The sequence below is a fragment of the Lutra lutra genome, chromosome 10 (genome assembly GCF_902655055.1).
Source record: "Lutra lutra chromosome 10, mLutLut1.2, whole genome shotgun sequence".
NCBI lineage: Eukaryota > Metazoa > Chordata > Mammalia > Carnivora > Mustelidae > Lutra > Lutra lutra.
Genome location: NC_062287.1, coordinates 1,510,073 through 1,533,771, shown reverse-complemented (window position 1 = coordinate 1,533,771; position 23,699 = coordinate 1,510,073). Strand labels below are relative to the sequence as shown.

Below are 23,699 nucleotides of genomic sequence, written 5' to 3'. Positions count from 1 at the left end.
AAACAACAATCTGAAAACCTCTGCACAGACAAAGCAATTCTAAAGGAGGGTGATTTACAGTGATGCAGACCGACCTCAGAAGCTAGAAAAACCTCAAATTAATATAACCTCACACCTAAAGGAACTGTAACAAAAGAACAAAGCTCTAAGTTAGTAGACAGAAGAAAAAAAGATGAGAGTAGAAGTTTGTGAAATATGAAACTAGAAAAAAATAGAAATCAGTGAAACTAAGAGCTGGTTCTCTGATTTACCTTTAGCTGGACTCCGAGAGAGAGAGAGAGAGAAAGAGAATATACACCATCACCCCTGAAACGAGGAACGGCCGACACCTTAGAAATACAAAGGACTATATGACAGTAGTACGAAAAACTATTCTAAAACACTGGACAATCTAGAAGAAATGGAGAGAGTCTTGGAAACATCAGACCTTCCAAGAATGAATCAAGTAGTAGAACATCTGAATAGACTGAGTACTAATAATGAAAGTGAATCGTAATCCATAAGACTCCGAACAAACAAAAACTCCCGGGCCTGATGGCTTCCCAAGTGTGGTCTACCAAACATTTAAATAAGATTTAACATCCTCCCCAAACTATCCCAAAGAAATCAAAGAGGAAGGGAAGCTTCCAAATTCAAACCAGTTATCCTGACAGAAAAATCAGACAAAGACACTACAAAAACAGAGAACTACAGGCCAGTATCCCCAAAGAATACAGATGCAGAAATCCTCAACAAAATATTAGTAAAGGACATTCAAAAATACATAATGGTCACTCACCATGACCAAGTGGGATTTATTCTGGGGACGCGAGGATGGTTTGACGATCTGTAGATCATGCAGTGTCATACACCATGGTAACAAAATGGAGGCTAAAAATCACACGATCATCTCAGTAGATGCAGAAAAAAAAAAAATTCAACATCCACTTCTGATAAAGACTCCTGATTAAAAAAAGGGATTTAGAAGGAACATATGTCAACATAATAAAGTCCTTATAGGACAAACCCACAGCTAACACCATACTCAGTGGTGAGAAACAGAGCTTTCCCTCTAAGATCAGGGACAAGAGGTGCACTCCTGCCACATTTATTCAAAGTGACACCGCCAGTCCTAACCACGACAATCAGACCAGAGAAACAAATGCCGTCCAAGCCAGTAAAGAGGTAAAAGTGTCGACGCTGGCAGATGACATGATAGCAGAGGTAGGGACCCTACAGATTCCACCAAAAACAAAACAAAACAAAACAAAAACCCATTAAAACAAATGAATTCAGTGAAGCTGCAGGATACAAAATGAATATACAGAAGCCTGTTGCATTTTTACACACTAATAACAAAGTAGCTGAGAAACTTAGGAAAAAATTCCATTTATAATTGCACCAAAATGAAAAGAAAAAAGTCTAAGAAAAATCTTAACCAGGGAGGTGAAACCTGAGTGATCTAAAGCCCATTAAGCTCTGATGAAAGAAATTCAAGACAACACGAATGTAAAGACACACCAGACTCATGGGTTAGGAAAGTTAATATTGTTAAAATGTCCACGCTACTCAGAGCAACGTGCAGAATCAGGGCAACCTCTATCAAAATACCCACAGCATTCTTCATAGAACTAGCACAAATAATCCTAAAATTTGTAGGTACCCACAAAAGACCCTAAACAGCCAAAGCAATGTTAGAAGGACAAAGCTGTAGGTACCACAATCCCAGGGTTCGAGATCTACGACAAAGCTGTGGTCATCAGAACAGTGTGAGACACAGATCAAGAGAACAGAAAAGCAAGCCCAGAAACAAACCCACGTTCATGTGGTCAGTTAATCTATGGAAAAGGACACAGGAATACACAATTAAAAAATGATCATCTTTTGAATAAGTGGTGCTGGGAAAACTGGACAGCTACCTACAGAAGAATGAAATTGACCATTTTCTTACACCATTCGCAGAATAAACTTAAAATAGATTAAAGTCTTAAACGTGAGACCTGACAGCATATAACTCCCAGAAGCAAACACAGGCAGGAAGCTCTTAGCAACACATTTTCAGATCCATCTCCCGAGGTGAGGGAAACAAACGCAAAAACAAACCCGTGGGACGACACCAACATTAAAAGCTTCCGCACAGCAAAGGAAACTATCAACAAAACAGAAAGGCAACCTACTGCATGAAAGGAGATCTGTGCAATGACACATCTGATAAGGAACTAATGTCCAGAATATCCAAGAACTTCTATGACTCAACCCCCAAAACAAATAATCTGGTTAAAACAAGAGGCAGAGGATCTGGGCAGACATTTTTCCAAGAAAAGACACAGACGGAGACAGACAGGAAAGATGCTCAACAGCGCCCCCATCAGACGCGCGTATCAAAGACTCACGACGAGATCTGAAACCTCACACCTGTCAGGATGGCCAGAATCAAGAAGACAAGAAACAAGTGTTGGTGAAGATGCGGAGAAAAAGGAACCTTCGTGCACTCTGCTGGGAACGCAAATGGGTGCAGCCACTGCGGAGACCGCAGCGAGGCTGCCTACAAAGTGAAAGTGGGAATACCCGAACCATTCCCTGATCGCGCTCCTGTGTATTTACCCCAGAAACATAAAAGCACTAACTTGAAAAGATATCCGCATCCCTCTGTTGACGGCGGCGTTCCTTACGACAGCCAGGACGCACGCACTCACGGACGGCCAACGGGCGGACAGCGCGGCGCATGGACGGACGGCGCGGACGTGCACACACATGTCGTCCACATACACATGGCCACAGAGAGCAAGCCTGCTAGTCGGGACAAGATGGATAAACGGAGACGGTGTTATGCCGAGTGAAATAAGTCAGAGAAAGACCATGTGGGTGGTCTCCTCATCTCTATGAGGAATCTAAGGAACAAACCAAATGAACCAATCAACAATGGACAAACAGACCCCAAATACAGAAAACAATCCAGTGGTCGCCTGAGGGTGTGGGGGTTGGGGGGACGGGCAGAGGGGGTGAGGGAGTACGAGGTGCCACCTTCCAGTTGCAGAATGAGTCGTGGGGGTGAACGGCGCAGGCCAGGGCATATGGTCCGTGGTACTGGGACGGTGTTGTCGGGGGACAGACGGTGGCCCCACTTGTGGTGAGCACATCGCTGTGTTGTTCACCTGAAACTCATGTAACGTTATGTGTCAACCACAGTATTTCTTTCGCTGCCTAATCCCAGCACAGGGACAGAGCCTGCTAGGAATCCGATGTGTCTTAACCTGTCGACACTCAATGTCTGCGTGGCTGACTTGGGAAACAAAGAACATACTGTACGTAATCCAGATTATCAATAGAGGCTTTTCTCCTTAGCAGGATGTACATTACTTAGAAATCAGAAACTATAATGCTATTCTTTCCATAACAAAACAAAGACTTTTTAAATGCCCAATACATTTTAAGAATCATAAAGGATACGATATTTTGACTCTAAATTTGTTCAAACGCAGGTGACATCAGAAAGCAAACAAAAAATGCCAAGGCTGAGACTATCTCATCCCAACGGCGGAGTGGGGTTACCTGGGGAATCCAGCCCACACAGCATGGGAGAATGGGAGACACGCTGGGAGAGTCGTGGTCCTGTTCCGAGAGCCGGCTCCCGTCAAAACTGCAGCCTTCCAGCAGCAGGCCGCCCACCTGTCAGGGAAACAGGCAAACCACTGAAATCCACAGGCGGTCTGACACGTCAGGAGCCACTGTGCGCTAGCCAACGCCTCGAGGCCACACGGGCTTTCCTGACTCCGGACGCCACGTATTCTGAAAACAAAGACGACGGTATCTAATTGGAGAATAAAGAAGGTGAAGACGGGGCCAGTGTTCACAGGACTTCTGCCTCTCTATTTATTTAGTAGGTAGTTCAGAAACAACTGCTTAAAATGTATTTAGTTAAAACTGCAGGTGTGTTGACGTTAGGTTAATTGAAATATAATATAAATATGATGGAACATGACCAAAAGTTAGTCTTTCTCCAAGAGGGTGAGAGAAAAGTGTAATTAAAGGAGACCTTTAAAGGTGCCCCTTGCTTGGGGTTCTGATATAATTTTATTTATTTATTTATTTATTTATTTATTTATTTGACAGAGATCACAAGTAGGCAGAGAGGCAGGCAGAGAGGAGAGAGAGAGAGAGAGAGAAGAGGAAGCAGGCCCCCTGCTGAGCAGGGAACCTGATGTGAGGCTCGAGCCCAGGACCCCGAGATCATGACCTGAGCTGAAGGCAGAGGCTTTAACCCACTGAGCCACCCAGGTGCCCCTGATATCATTTTTTGAAGAAAAGAATAAAGCTCTGAAAGTTGAAGGCAAAACACCCGTGCCTTGCAGAGCTGGGAGAGTAACCTTCTACGCTAACCTTCGTGTACGTTCAGGGAATTATGAAAATAAAAATACAACTATTTAGATAACATTAGTTTCATGTTTCTTCTTTAAAAGTGTTCATTGTTTCAGTCTCTGCACTGTTAATCTACCCGGAGTTTAACAGATAGGTCAGAGGTCAAGCCGGTCCTGTGCATTCAGAGCCACATCTGTAGGCTCATAATGCAAACTTGATAGAAAATACAGAATAATCTCTTCTCTTTAAAGGTTTTATTTGAGAGAGAGCGAGCGAGCATACCCAGGCAGGGCAGGGGCAGTGGGAGAATCCCAAGCAGACTCCGCCCAGAGCATGGAGCCCGACGTGGGGCTCAATCCCAGGACCCCCAGATCATGACCTGCGCCGAAACCAAGAGTCTGACACTTACCCACCTGAGCCGTCCAGATGCCGAATACAGAATGATCTTATAAACATTACCTAATACTTTCAGGTTTTATCAAATGCTAATGGAAGTGCTCTAGCCTTTAAAGTCCAGAGAGGCTTACCAGAATGTAGCTGGGAGCGGGTCTGAGGGACTGTGAAGGTGAGGAGGTCACGGTGGGGTACGCCTGGACCAGTAATTCTGAAGAGCTAATTTTACAGCAAGATTGCTGTACCACAGAAAAGACAGACACCTTGTTTGTTAGTGAGAGCGCGGATATAAAAACAGAATCACGAAGACCTAAGTTTAATACTCTTTCTACTCCGGCACTGATGTGATGACACTCAGGCCACTTTGAGAGTTGACAAAGCGTGGTGGCCTTGACAATGTTAAAATTTCGAAAGTACCTGCTAATTTCAGTGCTAGAATGTCTCTAGGTTTCAAGCTGAATTAGTCTGTCTGGAAATGTGCAGACACGGTTCTCGCTGAGGAGCCCCAACTTGACCTTGTAACAGGTGGCTCCTGGGACAGAGGCGCATCACTGTTCTCTGCTAGCGAGCAGCGGCCGGCTGAGAAGGCACACGCCAAGCCTTGTTTCAGTCGTCGGCACCTCTGAGCCCCCAACACACATCCGGGCTCCCCCGCCTCCCCTGGGCTGTCAAACTGCCCAGTCCTGCCACTTCCAAGAAACACCTTCTAAATCTCCCCCCTCTCTCCGCACCCTCTGTGACTACCGTATCATGACATTTAAGGGTCATCGGTGGAATTTAAAGACCTCCTCACTCCTGAGAATGAAACTAAAATGTAAGAATGCCAACACGTAACACCGCATCGTTTGCACCGTAAAACAACGTACCGGGGGTTGGAAAGGTCTCCACAAAGGTCCCCCGTGTTTCCCCTGCAGCTCTCCTTTAAAGGGAGGCATGAACGAAGACAGGCTCAAAACATTTCCTGCATTGCCGAAAACGACAGCTTGGAGGACCTCACCAGTCTCCAGGCTGACGGATTCCTGCTGCTCAAATCAACAATCTGGCAGGCTTTACTCCTCCTCAGCGGGGCACTGAGCCGAGCACCCAGCCAAAGAGGCAGCCCAACAGGCGCAGAACACAAGCCCCGAGACATAGCCCGAGGCAGACGAGAGCTCCCCCAGCCCCCACAGGAAGCGCGGCTTGCGGGCACACTAGGCGGCCCGGCCTTCCCAAGCAGCCCCGCGGCACGGGAAACACAATGACCCGACCGGGCCGAGGCCTCCTCTTTTGCCCTTTGGGGTGTGGTGGCCTCAGTGGTAAGGGGGACAGCGGGGGGCTCCGGAGCTGCCGGGGAGGTCCCCTCCCTGCCACGGGCCAGCTCCAAGCGGGGACACGTGGGCAGCCTGTCGCCGGCAGACCCAGCCCTGCGCCTCACAGCCCTGCTGGGCCATGGCAGGTCAGTAGCAATAGCGAGGACACCCTAGAGGAACACGGTCCAGGGACTGGGGATCAACAGACACAGGTGTTCTCTTAAGCAGGTCTGGAGGGCCGGGGACACTGACCGGTGAGGGGAACTACAGCCTTGCCTGAACACGTCCGTGGCTGACTCGGCCTAAGGCGCAGGAGGTTGAAAGAGACCTAGAGACAAACGCACACCCTCCCACACACCTGAGTTTTCAGTCTTCCAGGAAACATTACTAAACCCATTGACAAATGAGATGACAAGGACTCAGATGACTCCATGAATTAATTGCTCGAAGTCATGTGGTTCTTTTTTGGAGAACTAAGATTAGAATATTGTTTTACTAACTGTCCGCCTTTCCCCTCCAATCTACAAAACATAACATAGAAGCTTGGGGTTTTCTGGTTGTAGATACTTTTACTCCTATGTTGTAAGAGCAGAGGCCACATGGTTCCAGAAATACTAACACACTCTGACTCCGAATGTAACCCATTTCCCTTGCTGTTTATACCAGTGGACATCTGAAGAATGATGGCCCGTACCATCTGTGGGGCTCACAGCAGCCAGAGACCACACAGCCTGCTCAGGGGCACGGCTCCTGGATGACAGTCCTGCCCTCCCTGTCCCAGACAGCTGGGCCAGAGTATCAGACCAGCAGCGATAGAGAAGGTCATTCTCATGGGTTAGAGGCTCAGATTAAAATGAAACACAATGGGATGAAAGAAAATCCTTCTGATTTCTTCAGCTCTGGGGGAGAATTGTATAGCCAGCTCTAGAGAGCCAAAAGAGAAAGATCCAGCTTGTCACTGATGAATAGATCTCTGGCACACCAGAAAGCCACTGCAGACGCTACAACCCCACCACAGGGCCTGTCCTACAAAAGGCCCAACTCCACTGCCCAACGAGGGCTCGAGTGAGCGCCCACCATGTAACAGCCGTGGCTCGACGTATGTGGGATACAAACCACGCGAACAATGACTAGTGTCACGGGGCTTTTGTTCCAGTGGACTAGGATGGACAACAAGTAAACATAACAAACAGACTCTACAGTACGCCACAGAGCACTAGGGAAGTGAAAACCGTGCACCCAGGAAGCACAACTATGTAAACAGAACCTGTGAAAAGCCACTTGCCCCGGGCTGCCTAAGAGAAAGAAGTGGGGTCGTACATTTGGTTGACTTAAGACTGAATGCATGTGAGTCGTGGGGACGCGAGTTGGGAACCGTCTTCGGGCCTCTGACACACCAGCCACCGGCCCCACGCGCCATGTCAGGGCAGCGGGCCGTAGGTGGGGAGGTGGCCCCCACGTGCGGATGGGGAGGAACGGCTGGAAGGCGAGGGGCTGCACACCAAGGCTGCCGTCGCTGGGAGACATTGCCACTGCAGACTGTGAACTAGTTTTGTTATTAACATGTGCATGAGTACGTTCCTATAGTTACTTATTATTTTAAAAGTAATGGATTCTTTCATTGTGGCGTGTTAGTCACCATACAGTACATCATTAGTGTTTGATGTTGTGTCCCAAGACTCACTGTTTACGACAACGCCCGGTTCTCCATACAGTACGTGCCCTCCTGACTGCCCATCACCAGGCTCACTCATCTCCCCTGACTACCCCCTCCCCTCCAAACCTTCCCTTTGTTTCCAGGACTCCATAGTCTCTCCTGACCCATTTTCCCCTCTAAAAGCAATGGGGTTTTAACAAGAAAGCCACCAGAGAAAATTTATGCCACAAAACATGGCTTGAGTTACTTTCTTTTTAAACACAGAGGGCTGGGGGGGGCACCTGGGTGGCTCAGTCAGTGAAGGGTCTGCCTTCGGCTCAGGTCATGATCTCAGGGTCCTGGGATCGAGCCCCGCGTCGGGCTCTCTGCTCAGTGGGGAGCCTGCTTCCCCATCTCTCTCTGCCTGCTTGTGATCTCTCTCTGTCAAATAAATAAATGAAATCTTAAAAAAAAAAAAAAAAACACAGATGGCTTGAATTTTACACCAAACTAATATACTCACAAACTATAACCTCCATAAGGACAAGACTTGGGTCTATTTTCCATAAACTAAACTTTATACTTGCCTTATTGTACAGTTAATATTTATTGAATTGAATTTTAGAGCAAGAAACCTAACCGAACTTCAAGATTTATATCATTTTTTACCAAAAACTAAATTTTTCAATACATTGTGTCCCTAACAGTCTTATTTTTAGAGTGGAAACAATTTTTGTTTTGTCCAAGCTGCTTCATCCTAAGTCTTGACTTTGACTTTTCACATAGGAGATACGATATTTCGGCTAATCTTCCATTAAGATAAGCAAGTCAGCGACGGGAGTTTCAGAGTTGTTATCAAGTTGGCAATATTATTACTTTTAGGCCTGGATAAGCATCAGAATTACCCCTACCTTAATCTGCAGCTTTGCCTCTCTCAGCCGACCCTTCCACGAGGCTACGAACTTAAGGCTGTCCATGGAGCAGCCCATCGCCCTGTAACATGGAAGCAGCCAATGTCAGAAAGCATCTCAGGAAATGAAATACAGACAGTAAGGCTGACATTTTCCTCTTCGTTTACAACTGAAATATTTACAATGTGCATGGAAGCAGATTTCCTAAATGACGCAGGGTCTTAGACCTCACGCCACATCTGTAAAGGAACGGCCTACAGGATCCCCTGCCGCTAAGGCACACAGGGCTTCGCCGCTCCATCCTCCGCCTCCCGTCGGACCACCACGTGGGAAGTGTGCCATCGTGCTTATTAGTTGAACCGAAACATGGACACATGAAATGACCCCCAGGCACTACACACGGAAACCCCCCCGAATCAACACAGAACTAAATCTGGTTCTGTTTACTTTTCCAAGTACCTTTTAGTCCATTCTAATTTATTTAAAAAATCAGTCTATATGATACGATTATCCGAGTGTGTCCTAAAAAAAAGAGCTTGATCTTAACTATCAAACCCTGCTCCCCACCAGTAAGCCTGGCCAGCATGTCTAAGAGAGGGGTCTGCAAAAATTAAAATGCTTCTGCACGGGGCCCAGTGGTCGCCACGGGGAGACGCACCGTGGCTGGCGAGACTGAGAAACCCCACGCGTACTGTTCTTTCCCGTTGGCCCCTTCACCTATGAGTAGCTCCTCCACCCACCCTGTCGGACACAGCTCATCCAGGTCAATCGCCGACAATTTAATTATTAAATTTCACCTTTTCAATTCTAATAAAAATATCATAATTCTAAGCAATATTTTTCAAACTAAAAGTTCCCTGTTAAGAAATGTCAAGTACTAGGAAATAACTCCCTTGATTTAATAGTAAGTTTATTTCTGAACAACGATGGGAACGTGATCACAGGCACAGGAAGCGGAGAGACAGATGCGTCAAGAGTTCGGCTCACCTTGCCGTCTCCTGGCGAAGGGCGTTGAGAAACGTGTCTGGGTGGAAGAGCTCTGACAGGTCGAGTGTGTCAGAGAGAAGAGCCTGCTTCTCAGCCCTCTCTACCCAGCTCTAGCGGGGAAAGAATAAGACACACACTTATTTAAAAACTTCGTAAACGTGGAAGACAAATCTGTTAAAGAACTATTATGTAGAAGTCATGTTCAATGACGAAGTTACACCATTCCCAGCTGCTCCGAAACAGTGCCTGGAAAAAAGAGATTCTGCTTTACGTCGTGAGTCTACCGTAATTTGTTTTTGACATAATATCCATCCACCGTAAAAAAGCTTCCTTGCACAATCCTTTGCTGGTAAAATTCTACTCCAAATAAAAAGCGTAAAATTAGAAAAATCATCTCACAATCAGCATTTCCGCCGGGGCCGGCGCTTCTTTTGATGAGCCGCGGTTCGGGAGTGTGCTCAGAAGCTGACCTGAGAGTGGGGTCCGAGCGCAGAACCCCAGGGCCCCCGAGTCCTGGTCCTGCGAACTGAATGGGCCCCGATCCAGACCTGCCTGCAGATTTGCCACCTTTCTGAGCCAAGCATTGCAGAGGAGGGTCACGTCCAACAAGAACGGGTTCTTTGGTAAAAGGTGTTTCTGCTCAGTCTCTTCTTCTTATCTGGCATTTTATAAACCCGCTATGTCCCCTGGAGAAACACACATCGTCCCCAAGCATGTCCTAGGTGTCTCACACTATCGACGGGCTTCCTGCATGTTAGCCGACCCTGTGCTCCCCACACCACCGAGCCCCAAGCATCCTACACCTCTCGCCGCCCAGGACACGGAGAGCTGGAGGCCGACTGAAACAGCCCCATGCGATGGTTTCTGTGCAATCCACCGGGCAGGTGCTGAGGCGCCTTATGAGAAAGGTAACTTACTGGTGATTCCCATGTCCATCTGGGCCAGTCCATCTGTCTGTCAGCCCAGCTCCAGCACAGATGCGGTAGCACGGTGACATCAGCTGGTACCACCCCACACAGCGGTCATCTACTCAGTCATTCACTTTGTATGATTATGAAGGCTGGGAAACACGGTGATTACTCACTCCCGTACGGAGGAGCTGTGCATCCTGTGCTGCAACACCCCGTCCCCCAAGGATGTACACTTGTCAGCCAGGTGCGGAGAAGCCGCTCCACAGCTCCTGTGTTTGTGTGAATGTCCAGTGCCTCTGACCTCCTCCTGCGTGCAGCAAAACCTTCCTGCGGCCCTACACCAGTTCATCACACGCTTACTTATAAAGCAGAAACAACCTAAAAAGAGCTCTTTAGCAAACTATAATTATTTCTTCTTGGATATTACCTATTTTAAGGATGTTTAAATTATTGTTTATTTGGTTTACTCCCTATGAAATGTTTTCATTATCTGCCTTCTACTTTCATTAGCTAGACAAAGCTAACAAATTATGCTTGCATGATCTTTTATAAGTAATATTTAATGCAAAGGTGTTTCAAATTAATACTATCATTAATTCTTAAAATTAAATTTTAATTCAAAAATTTCAAAAGTTGTTGCCTGTATTAGATATGCATATGTTCAAATTAACTAAAAATTAAAGTGTGGCTAATAATCAGATTTTTACTTAAAATGTGAATTAATAACATTAGTAAGAAAAAGGAAAAGCTTCTATAATACAAATGTTTTTATTAGTCCATGGCGGGGAATAAACGTTTTTTGTTAGGCTTAAAGGCAGACTAAAGCAAAGGCATATTTGATAAAAGAATCTAAATAACAAAGATTCTTTTAATATGTATATTGTCTTTGAACAGCACACTTTACAGAAGAAAACTCAGTGAAGCACATTTTTTAAAAATTACATTTCAGCCTGTTTAGAGCAGCTTTCTTCATACTGTCAACACCGGGAAGCGACCAAGATGTCCTTCAGGACATCTTGGACTAATGCACTGACGCACCGGCTGTCAGCCACGAAGGACGGGAGGGACCTTCGATGCACACTGCCGAGTCAGAGAAGCCGCGAGAACAGGCGGCAGTTCCACAGGACCGCGGTAGCGCAAAGGCGAGACTCTGGAGACAGAAAGAAGACCGGTGACTAGCCGGGCTGGGTGAGGGGTACCGGGGGGGGAACGCAGAGGGTTTCGAGGGCAGTGAAAGTACTGGGTGTGCTGCCGTAATGACGAGCGCGTGTCATCGTCTACTTTTCCAAACCCGCAGACGGTCACACATCAGGAGCAGATCTGAGGGTCAACTGCGGACCCTGGGTGATCACGACCCATCAAGGCAGGTGCATCCTTCGTTTTAAACCAAACAAACAAAGCAAGAAGGAGAGTTCTATTCCTATATGAACCAGTATAGACAGAATTTTGAAGGAAAAGGCTTTTCCCTGAAAAACTTTTTATCTAGTTAACTTACCTTTCATTCGTGAATACAACGAGGTATCACTTTTATATAGGCTAGAGTTCAGAAAATAAATACACAACTGTACCTTTTCTTTTTAAACATTACTCAAAAATGTCCTTCAACTGATTTACATATTAGTCAAAACTAAGATTTTTAAGGATATAAAAGTCAGAGACTAAAGCTATTAGCTATCAGTAATGAAACCAGTTAAATATAGAATTAGATCTATATCCTTATTGTAACAAAATTACATTCATATAATGAACTGTTTGAGATGAACTCAAAGGGCAACAGGAAAGCATCAGTTATACACCACAGGCAAAACCCCACTGCCCTTCACGTGTTCACACATGTTTATGAGATATATCATGGATCTATACAAAAGGAAGCTGAATTTCCATCTGTGATCAAAATGAGAAAAAATATAAGAATTCAATATTTTATATAGGCAGTATCACAGATCACTGGGGAACAGAAAAATTATTCAACAAATGATGTTGAGGAAAAATGTTCATCATGACTGGCCATTAGGGAGATTCAAATCAAAACCACATTGAGATACCACCGTGCACCAGTTAGAATGGCCAAAATTAGCAAGACAGGAAACAACAAGTGTTGGAGGGGATGTGGAGAAAGGGGAACCCTCTTACACTGTTGGTGGGAATGCAAGTTGGTGCAGCCTCTCTGGGAAACTGTGGAGATTCCTTAAGAAATTAAAAATAGAGCTACCCTATGACCCTGCAATTGCACTACTGGGAGTTTGCCCCAAAGATACAGATGTAGTGAAAAGAAGGGCCATCTGTACCCCAGTGTTCATAGCAGCAATGGCCACGGTTGCCCAACTGTGGAAAGAACCAAGATGCCCTTCAACAGATGAATGGATAAGGAAGATGTGGTCCACATACGCTATGGAGTATTATGCCTCCATCAGAAAGGATGAATCCCCAACTTTTGTAGCAACATGGACGGGACTGGAGGAGATGATGCTGAGTGAAATAAGTCAAGCAGAGAGAGTCAATGATCATATGGTTTCACTTACTTGTGGAGCATAAGGAATAACATGGAGGACATTGGGAGATGGAAAGGAGAAGTGAGTTGGGGGAAATCGGAGGGGGAGACGAACCATGAGAGACTGTGGACTCTGAGAAACAAATTGAGGGTTTTGGAGGGGAGGGGAGTGAGGGGTTAGGTGAGCCTGGTGGTGGGTTTTAAGGAGGGCACTATTGCATGGAGCACTGGGTATGGTGCCTAAACAATGAATCTTGGAACACTGAAAAAATAAAATTAAAAAAATAGAAAAAAACTTTACTGAGATTTTAAAAATTAGAGGTTTAAAAAAAGCTTAAATTGCAGATCTAGGTTAGTAATCATTTTTAGGACATTTAGTAAAAAAGGAGTTTTTTGAGATTTACTTAAGGTGAGGAATTTCTTTTCAAGGTTCTTCCTAGAAAACATATTACTGAAAAGTACTTTGCTGAGCTATTTGTACAGGGTGCAGACAGCTGGGTAGCCTCTCTGAGGGCTCGCTTCTGTGCTCTTTGCAAACGCAGTCAGATGAGCCCACGGCCCAGAGCCCTTCCACAGGGTGCACAGGTGCAGCTGGCTGGGTGCAAGGAGCTGAGGACACGGGGCTCTGACGACAGAAGGCACAGAACCGAAGGTAAGGGGAACCAGGACCACGTGCTCCAGCTACACTGACCATGCCACCACGTGGCGAGGGCTTTCAGGGACTCAGGATGGTTCACGACCTCCTGGGACAGGCTCTGACTACAGCAGGAAAACCGTGGACAAGTTTGCTAGAGGTGGCAGGTGGCCAGATGGAGTAGGGGAAGAGCTGAGGCCCTTGGGCCAGGAAACTGCAGGGACACCAGCCACTGGGGCAGCTTAGGGCGCACCTAGGGGTTCACCAGCAGGCTCGCCCCAGGACCTGGCCCTTTTGGGAGCATGCACAGGGAAGGAGCCCTGGGGCTGGTGACCCCAGGGCCGACAGGATCTTATTATCATATCATTTGCATTGCGGTGTCCCCCACACCCCCTACAGATGCTGCTCCCTGAAGATGGGGGATGTGAGCAGATGCCCAGGCCCGAGGGAGGAAGCCGGGTAGGGACTATGAGAAGGAGCACCTGGGAAAGGGGAGACCACGGAGACCCCCAAGCACAGGATGAGGCAGTCCGTGGGCTCAGGCCGCTCCTCTGTCTGGGGGCTGGACCCTTCCCTTGGAGAGCCCAGACCGAGGCAGAGTCCCCCAGACCCAGGACACCCGCACTGGCCTTCTGCGGCCACACCACGGCTGCAGGACACAGAGGGTCCCTGCAGCTGGGTCCTTCCTGAGCTCACAAGCCCACACCCTGACAGGGGCAGGCAGTGCTGATACACGGGCGTCCACAGGCGAGCCTCCTGCAGGGACCACGGCCTGTCTGTGGAGCCTGCTGATGCTGCGGGAGCCCTGGGGGGTCTGCTGACACGGTCTCCGCAGGCCTCCGCGGCGAGGAGCCTCTTATCATGCCGCGCCAGTCGCCGCCCAAATTGGTATGCATGTGACAAAAGTGAGACGCAGATAAAAATTCAGGGAAGATTTTGTTATCTTGAAAGCCAATTATGTTGCTATATTGTCACATTTCTAGAACCGAGATTTATCTTCTGCAAGCAGTTCATGGGCTCGCTTCCCCATAACTGCAGATGATCACAGACCACAGACTACCACTTAGTATTCCGAATGTGCAAGACAGCTGACCACTGGCAGAATTTACTAGCTCAGAGTGTGGAGAAAGTACTGTCCCTGTACAAAATAGAACTCCTAAAATCCGGTAATACTACTGCTATAGCAACAGCTCTATTTTACTGGGTCATATTTCGGTTATGTACCCTAAGTTCATTTTATGATAGTGACAAAACAGTTTGAAGCTTGGCTATATGCTAATCATAAATCTCAGAATCTGGGCTAAGATGTATTTTTTTCATGAAATTCCACTATTAATCTATTTATTTGTTATCTATTTCCTTCACTAAATGTAGAGATTCCGGTTGGCAGGAATTCATGATTTCCTCATTACTGTGTACTTCCAGCACTTAGAATAGAGGTGGCACAAAACAGAAGCTCCATGAATAGTGAGTGAATGAATGAATGAATGAATGAATATGAATTAAAAAGATCCATCACATACGTCTTCTGGCTAAGTACCGTATAGAAAAATAGGGATGTTAGAGGTTTTAGATGGCAAACAGACTGCTTTTTCAATTCTGTTGATATGCCTTCCTATGCATACTTTTGCTGTGTGCCTACTATGTGTAAAACCCTATACTAGGGACTGTGAGAGTTACTAAAAGGAGTTGGAAAATAAAGACTTTTCTACGAAGGCAAAGTACTGCAGAACTTTCCTAAGTAGAGTCAGATATCCCAGCACACAAATGAAAAATTAAAAAGATATTTTTAGTAAGACTGCTTTTAACAACTAGGGTTTCAAGAGAAAATAAAGCAAATCTTCAAATGTTAAATTACAGAGTAAAAAATTAAACTGTAACATCTATTGGGCAGACTTAAATAGAAATTAAATCTCATAAGCATGTCACAGATGCTACAGAATACATATTGGGAGGTAAATCACGATGGTTAAGGAAACGTCAAAGAGATTCATGTCCGTTTCCTTGAGAATAACCCTAACCGTGATCGAATCATTCATTTATACATTAGATACTGAAAACCTACCTGTGCAAGCCCCTGTCTCACATGCTTGGATAGAGCAGTAAACAGACAAAAATGTCTGCCCTTCTGAAGCTTCCAGGGGGGGAACCCAAAGAAAATTCAGTGAAATGCACAGAGCATTAGCTGGGGATGTAGGCTCCAGAGGAAAATAAAGAAGGAAAGGAGGGGGGCTACGACCTGAAACAGCATGGCCAAGGAAGGCCTCGCTGAGATGACGGTGGGGCAAAGAGCTCAGAGACAGAAAATCCCCTCGGTGTGAATCTGGGGCAGCAGCTCGGGCGGAGGAAGCGGCAAGAATAAAAGCCTGGGGGCCGGTCTGCTCACTGGACAGCCCCGAGGCCGGCGAGGCTGCGCAAGGGACGGGAGGGAGTGGAGAGAGGAGGAAACTGGACGGGGAAAACGCGTGACCTTCACCTGCCGGTGGATGGAAGGACTGTGTGACTCTGGAGATAAGATGTCACAAGGATATCCCCAGGAGAGGAGGGACAGCGTCTCATTCATGCTTTAGCCAGAACATCCAGGCTGCTTGGCCAAGAACCGACCGGGGGGCACGGGGGGATGCAGCACAGGTAGGAGGCGGCTGCGCTGGTAATGACATTGGTCAAGGCAGTGGCAGGTCAGGTGGTACACGGGAGTGTTCTCGAATGCAGAGGTAAGATCATGTTTCTGCCAGGCTGGACACACACGAAGAGAGGACGGAGTTAACAGTGATTCTGAGATTCTCAGCCTCTGTCACAGGAAGGAAGGAGGAGTCAGTGACTTTTGCGGCAATGGCTGCATGGAGAGAGGCCAACATAAAACGTTTCAAGGGGAACAGTGAAAATCTTTCTAAAATGTTGCTGATAGTTTATGGAATGATCAAAAACTGGCATGTTTTTAAAGAAAGGGCAGTTGAGTGTGAGTTCTCTCATTTACCATGTAATTCCTGTAAACGGTTTAACTATTCTTGAAATTGGGGTTGCATTTCTCCCATCTTTAAAAACGGAAATTACACCCACCTCGTGTGCTGTAAATATTACCAGATCTCATGTACAGCATATACGGCCTAGTCTCCAGAATGAGCTCAGTTCTTACGAATATCTGTTTTCTGTCCTTCATGAGATCATTTTAAAAAGTCTGGCAGTGCCTGGGTGGCTCAGTGGGTTAAGCCGCTGCCTTCGGCTCAGGTCAGGATCTCAGGGTCCTGGGATCGAGCCCCACATCGGGCTCTCTGCTCGACGGGGAGACTGTTTCCCCCTCTCTCTCTGCCTGCCTCTCTGCCTACTTGTGATCTCTGCCAAATAAATAAATAAATAAAATCTTTTTAAAAAAAAGTCTGAATATATAAAGTGGCACACTGATAAGAAAAACAATCTGAAGCTCAGATTTTACATCTAGGAAAATGAGAAGAGCTACTTAGATGAACCCAAAAAGGGTGTCATGAGACGTCTAGATCCAGAAATGCCGGTCTGAGTCCTTAGAGAACAGTCAAGGTCAAAGAGGGAAGAGTAAGAATTAGAGGCTCTCAAGATTGTTTTCAGTGACCATTCAGTCTTCTTCAAGTGGAGAGGAGAAGTAAAATGTAACAAATTGAAGAAGCAATCTGTGTGGCTAAGGTCACAAGAAGCATCTTAGCAGACACGCTAGAAACCGTGCCTGAATGTTATCTGATCATAAGATAGAACACAACATCTAAAAAGAATCTCAGGAAAAACAAGAGGGAGGGAGGTGTAGGGACTGAGAGCCAGGCGAGGGAAAGGTCTGCTTCCGGCACTGCCGGGTGCGGAGGGTAGGAGAGGACCCAGCGTAACAGCACTGAGGGCAGAAGGGGGGCCGTGGCAATCTGGTACCGCGCCCACTTCAGGCCTCGTCCACGATGAACCCTGGCCGTAGCAGGAGGAGCCATTTGGGCAGAGTGGGGACCGGGGGGTGGGAGGGCAGACACGGAGAGACTCTAGGTGGCACCACATCTGCTATTTTCTCCCAGAGTTTCGTTGTTTAGATGGATAGCTGTTTGGGGTGTCTAGAGGCTCCGCAGGTTTGAGCTCAGGTCATGATCTCCTGCCGTGGGGTGGAGCAGGAGTCCGGCTTTGCGCTCAGTGCAGAGTCTGCGGCAGATGCTTTCTCTGTCTCCCCTGTCCCTCCCCCACTTGCTCTCTCTCTCTAATAAATAAATAAATAATCTTAAAGAGAGAGAGTTGTTTAGATTGCTGTTGCTTGTTTAGTTATCTTTACCTCCTGAGAGACCTTAAGGAGCATATGACGTGCTAACGCTGGTGTTCACTACTTCTGTTTGCTGTTCAGATCTCTCCAGCCTTCAAAGTTGCTAAAGGTTGATATAAATAAATAACAAGATTTTAACATAAGAAGGAAGGGTGGCCAAATATGGTCGTATACAAGTATATCGGCCAGGGGCTTGAGTTAGACAGAACGATAATCACCGCCACCACCATCATCATCATCATCATCCCGGGCAGAGCTGAAGCAGTCACTATCAATTGTAAAACAGGACATGGAACCTAAGCAGAAACTCAGGCCTAGAAAATGAGCCTGCGAGCCTGCCACTGACACACGGCAGTCCGAGTCTGCTCAGCAGTACAAGGACGATGTGGACACAGCAGGAGTCCGTCCACATGGTCAGAGTACTGCTCTGACACACCCCAGCCCGACCGGGTCCCGGAGGCGAAGATCCGTGCATGCTGCTGGGACAGAAGCAGCTTACGAGCTGGGAAGGAACAGAACTGCGGGTGTGCGGCCAAGGGATCCGGCTGCGGGAGGTGGAGAATAGGAAGATGGAGAAACAAAGGCAAATGCTGGCACCAAAGTATTTGGGAATTTGCAACAACCATCAGGAGACTCGGAATATACGGGCTAGACACACTGCAGGGGTATTCAGGACGCCAAGAAGAAACAAAGCCTGGAAATCAGGAGCCAAAGAAACTCTAAGATGTTATTTCCAAAGAAAAGGCAGAAAAACCTGAAGCCAGAGAAATACTTCCAGGATCCCCACAGGAAATAACCTATCTTGTCCATTCGCCTGTTCATTCAGCGGACAGTATGCTATATTAGAAATACGGGGGTGGTGGGGCGCCTGGGTGGCTCAGTGGGTTAAGCTGCTCCCTTTGGCTCAGGTCATGATCTCAGGGTCCTGGGATCGAGCCCCGCATCGGGCTCTCTGCTCAGCAGGGAGCCTGCTTCCTCCTCTCTCTCTGCCTGCCTCTCTGCCTGCTTGTGATCTCTCTCTGTCAAATAAATAAATAAAATCTTTAAAAAAAAAAAAAAAAAAGAAAGAAATACGGGGGTGGGGGCAGTTCATGCTCTAGAAGATCTTGCTGAGAGGAGCCCAGAGAATGGATGCCAGGATCCCCGAAGACTCTTCGGCGGAGACTCCTTGGGGACCTAGGGACTCTCTAGCTCTCCACAAATCACCAGCTTTCAATCTTCAACCCCAGGCCACACAGCGGACTAAGATGCCACATGCAATCTTCACCTCTAAAATGATCTAGTTTCCCTTCCTCGGGCTCTGCAAGAGGCTCCCAAGGATCAACCGTTGTTCCTTAATAAGGTCTTGTGACTTGACCCTTCCTGCCCCTCCCGCCTACTCTCTGCGCCCCTCTCCTCCCTGTGCTCGGTGCTAGGCTTGCAGCTATGTGAAAGCCCCGGGCTTCCTCTGGACGCCGGCCCTCCCCTTGCCCGCCCTCCCCTTGCCTGGCGCGCTCTGGCCTCTCCCCCGTGGTGGGTTAAGTTCTCCTGTGCTCTCAGCCAGGTGTTGCTCCACTGCTCCCTGTCCCTGGGGACCTCCTGCTGCTCGCTCCAGGGCACCGTACTTCCTGCATGGTGTGTACCATTGCTGATTCTGTTGTCCCTCTTCTCTGAGACACTGCAAGGACAGCTCCCTGGAACACAGCGTGTCTGTTTACCACTCTGCACAGCGACCTCAGAGAAGGGCTGGACACCACGGTGGAAACTTCAGGTCGGAAATGACACCTGTGAGGCAGGAACTGTACCAGCTTCCTGACCGTTTCCCTCACACCCCGCTTCAAGCAGCTGCTCACGGTACCTTGACTGAATGAAGGAATCAAGGCATCAGTGCACGGACATTACCCTCACCCGGGCCAGGCTCCACTTATCTGCTCAGAACCCTGTAGCGAGCAGGCTCTGTGGGGGACACCCCCAGCAGTGCTCTTTTCCTTCTACATCCCGCCTCCAAACGATGCGCTCTGGGTTGTGAGCTACAGCTGGAGACGAGCTCCAGCGGCTGCACACCTGCCCAGGGCACTCTCAGCGTCCCAGCATCACAAGCACCCGAGCTGCCATTGTCACACAGCACCAACAATGCCTGTGTGTCCTCACCCTCTCTCCCCCCATCCGCACGGCTCCAAGCTGCTCTGGACCCTCACCCGGGACATAGAGACGGCACCTGTGTGAGTCCCAGATGCCAGAAGTTACAGCAGGAAGGTAGTCATCTCTGTACGTTCATAACCACACACACATTCAGATAGGAAAACAGAACAAGTGAAAAAAACCATGCTCCTAAGTGGTGGCTGAAATGACAAATATTGCTATTCCCCGGTTAAAAGGACGGGAGACAAGCTAAGGTCAAGGGCCAGGAGGGTGTTTTACCATGACAATTCAGGCAAAATGACTATAAAGGTTTTAAGAAATTACACAGTGAAAGTGACAGTGGCAAAGTTTTCAGCTGTGATGACGGGTATTCAACACACTTAGTATAAACGATCATGCCAGAAAATTATAATTCATGAAAAATTGTCTTATATATTAAATGCAATATCCACACGTTTACTGTCATATGCACTTAATTAAGTGTATGTGCACATATATGACACAGTGTAGTGTAGGCTACTATTTCCAGCTAGTAAACAGAGTTCCTGCCTTTGATAAGAAAGTACAGTGAGGAATACTGACAAATGCATGAACTGACACATTATCACAGCCAGGCAATCAGAACACACCAAGGACTTCGGAGCATTTCTGTTTTCCTGAGTTATTTACGGACTATGTGTCCTTCCTCCCTCCCTCCCCCACCCTCCTTCCCTCCTTCCTCCGCTCCCATCTTCTGCCATTTATTGCTTATGTGTGCACCTAGGCACAGCGGACAGACAGACAGCAAATCAGAGTCCTTGACTGGTTCTTCTCTGCCTGCTGATTTTAAAGTCATTTTCAGATCCAGTAATTTTTTCTCCAATAATCCTACAACCCAGAGATTAGTCATATTAGAAGCCAAACAAATGTTCTGACAAGTCTTGGCCCCTTTAAAGGGGTCTCATTTGTAGACGGGCACAACAGAGCAGGAAGGGAGGGGAGAGGAAGAGCAGAGGAATGGACAAACTCCTGCCAGCAGTGTCCCTGGAGCTAAGAACAGCGAAGTCCAGCATGTGGGTCAAAGGGGAGGTGAACCATGAGAGACTGTGGGCTCTGAAAAACAATCTGAGGGGTCTGAAGGGGCGGGGGGTGGGAGGTTGGGGGAACCAGGTGGTGGGTATTGGAGAGGGCACGGATTGCATGGAGCACTGGGTGTGGTGCAAAAACAATGAATACTGTTATGCTGAAAATAAATTTAAAAAAATTAAAAAAAAAAAAAAAGATGAGCCTTCACCAGCAGAAGGTCAACTTCTTCTGTATTAGCACAAAGAGGAGAGGGCGGGTTCAGGCAAATCTGTAGGCAGGAGAGAAGGGTGGGACTTCTCAAAGCGTCCCATTTCATAGCTTGAATTTTCTCTGTAATGCAGAATGTGAGGGGTTGGGCCAAGGGAAAGGGGATGTGGTGACAGAATGGTTTTCAGGAAAGCAGTGCACTGCAGGAAGAGGCCTGGTGGAACCAGGGGCAGGGCCAGCCCTTCCCGCACGGGGGCCCTGTCCCATGTGGCCCCAGAGCTCAGCAGCTTGCGTGTGGACAGAGACTAACCCAAGTGCCCTCTTTCTAGGAAGGATGAGGCACGAGGGAGAGTGAGACAAGATAATGAAGTTTCTGAAAGGGGATAGTTAAAGTTATGGGCTGTGGATTCCAGGCTGAGTCGGGAGGTTCCAGAAAGAGACAGACAGGGCAAACTCTAAGCAGGAAGAACCCAGAGTCTAGTTTAAAGGTGTCCAGGGGTTCAAAGGCGGAGCTGGCATGAGCGGTGACACAGCTGCAGCTGGACGTGCGTCCTCAAGGAGGACTCACGGCCACAGCAGTCACGGTAATGAAGCCGTTTGTGCAGCAGGTGCAGCAGCGCAGGATAAAGGGAGTGAGGCACCGCGAAACCACACGGGGGAAGGGGTACACCGCTCGCACCGCTAACCAGTAGCATGTGCTGCTCCTTCCAGAAAATGACTTTAGACCATTCCTCATTCCACTCAGTTTTCCTGCAAGTTCCCTGACTGGTCCCTTGGAAAAAAACTTGATTTGCTGAGAAAAGAAAAAAAAAGGAAAAAAGCAGCTCCCTCCGGGGAGGGGTCATGCTCTACAGTGACTTAGTCACAGCTAAGAAATCAGTGTCAGTTACCGACCATCTGGCTCACATACAGTAAACGCGTAGATCCTTCTCTACATTCCCAAAAGGTAGGAAGAGCTACAGTGAGCAAAAAACCCCACACAACCATTTTAAAGGAGTGGCCCGTCTACACAGCAGAGGACAGCAGAGGACGTGACCTCGCGCTCTCTGCATAGCCACGTGTCGATGGGTCCCCGATGCATGGCGCCCTCCGCGTGCCACTCAGTGGTGTGCGCTTACCTGGATGGCGAGGGCTCGAGCTACCAGACCACGCAGGTACTGTAAGGGATCTTCAGGGCCTTCCCACTTGCTCTGCCACGCAAGAGGACACTGCAACCGAAAAAGGGTCCAAATTAGGTTTACATGTATAGTATTACATACAAAAGACCTTTAACACTAATGTGATGGGGAAATATTTTGGCATAATCCACATTATGTGTATCATGAATGTATTTCCTTAAGCTACATCTGTTTCCCTTCGATCTTATTATAATAAAAATAAATGACAGAGAATGAATTAATCTGTTTCTCTGAAAGGATACTGTTCTAATTTGGCTATTGTTGACGTGGCTATAAACCTGGGTGTGCACCTGAGTTGGTAGTTCTGTATCCTTTTCGTAAATACCTAGTAGCGCGACTGCTGGATGGAGGGTAGTTCTAAATGACGACAGATGCATGGATAAAGAGAAGGTGGTCTATGCAGACAACGAAATATTACTCGGCCCTTAAATGGAATGAGATCTTGCCATTTGCAATGACATGGATGGAACTAGAGGGTGTTATGCTGAGCGACATAAGTCAGTCAGAGAAAGAGAGATACCATGTGATTTCACCATCCGTGGAATTTAAGAAACAAACAGGTGAACACGGGAAGGGGGAAAGACAGAGGGAAGGAAACCCTCAGAGATGCTTGACGGCAGGGACCTGCAGTACTGACGGGGGAGGAGACGGAAGGGGTGGGCTAGATGGGGGATGGGCACCAAGGAGGACACGGGCTGTGATGAGCCCTGGCTGGTGTGTGTAAGTGATGGACCAGTAAATTCTACCGCTGAAACCAATTCCATCACATATGTTAACTAATTAGAATTTAAATAGAAACTTGAAAAAAAATAGGATTTTTTTAAAGTAATGTTCTTGAAACAATAAGCAAACTGCTATGTACAAAGTAGCAAACTGTGTTTTCTAAAAACAATATCTAGCACACAAAGAAATCAAATTAAAATAGACAAGTTCACTTTATAAGTAGGAAAGATTAAAAAAAAGTCTGGGTTCCTTCAGAATTTCTTCCGACTCTGAACAGACAACCACACTGGAAATTTCATCCCAAACCACCCTGAACTACATGATGAAACAAGAAGGAACTTCAGAAGTCCTCGCAGTTGAAGTTGAATACAGGTAAACAAAACCATTCCAAAAAAGTTATCTTTTAAATACTGACCTTCGACTAACTGGTATTCTCTACAAATACATAATTCTTTACTTTACAATATTCTTCAAGTTCATGTTCATCATCATACCTTTTCTACGAGGGTTTGCTGGATTTTCCAAACATTATATAAATATTCAAACTTCTT

General features: G+C 47.1%; 1 protein-coding gene across 3 annotated transcripts in view; it reads right to left on the bottom strand.

Annotated features, from left to right (window-relative positions):
• Positions 1-23,699, bottom strand: part of DYNC2H1 (dynein cytoplasmic 2 heavy chain 1) — a 292,883-nt gene that overhangs the window by 24,090 nt on the left and 245,094 nt on the right. For all 3 annotated transcript variants that reach the window (XM_047692880.1, XM_047692881.1, XM_047692882.1), the window contains 4 exons: positions 22,366-22,455; positions 9,555-9,664; positions 8,568-8,649; positions 3,532-3,648 (listed from right to left, as the gene is read on the bottom strand). In XM_047692880.1, the coding sequence (XP_047548836.1) occupies positions 3,532-3,648; positions 8,568-8,649; positions 9,555-9,664; positions 22,366-22,455 (399 nt within the window). The remainder of the gene's footprint in view (positions 1-3,531; positions 3,649-8,567; positions 8,650-9,554; positions 9,665-22,365; positions 22,456-23,699) is intronic.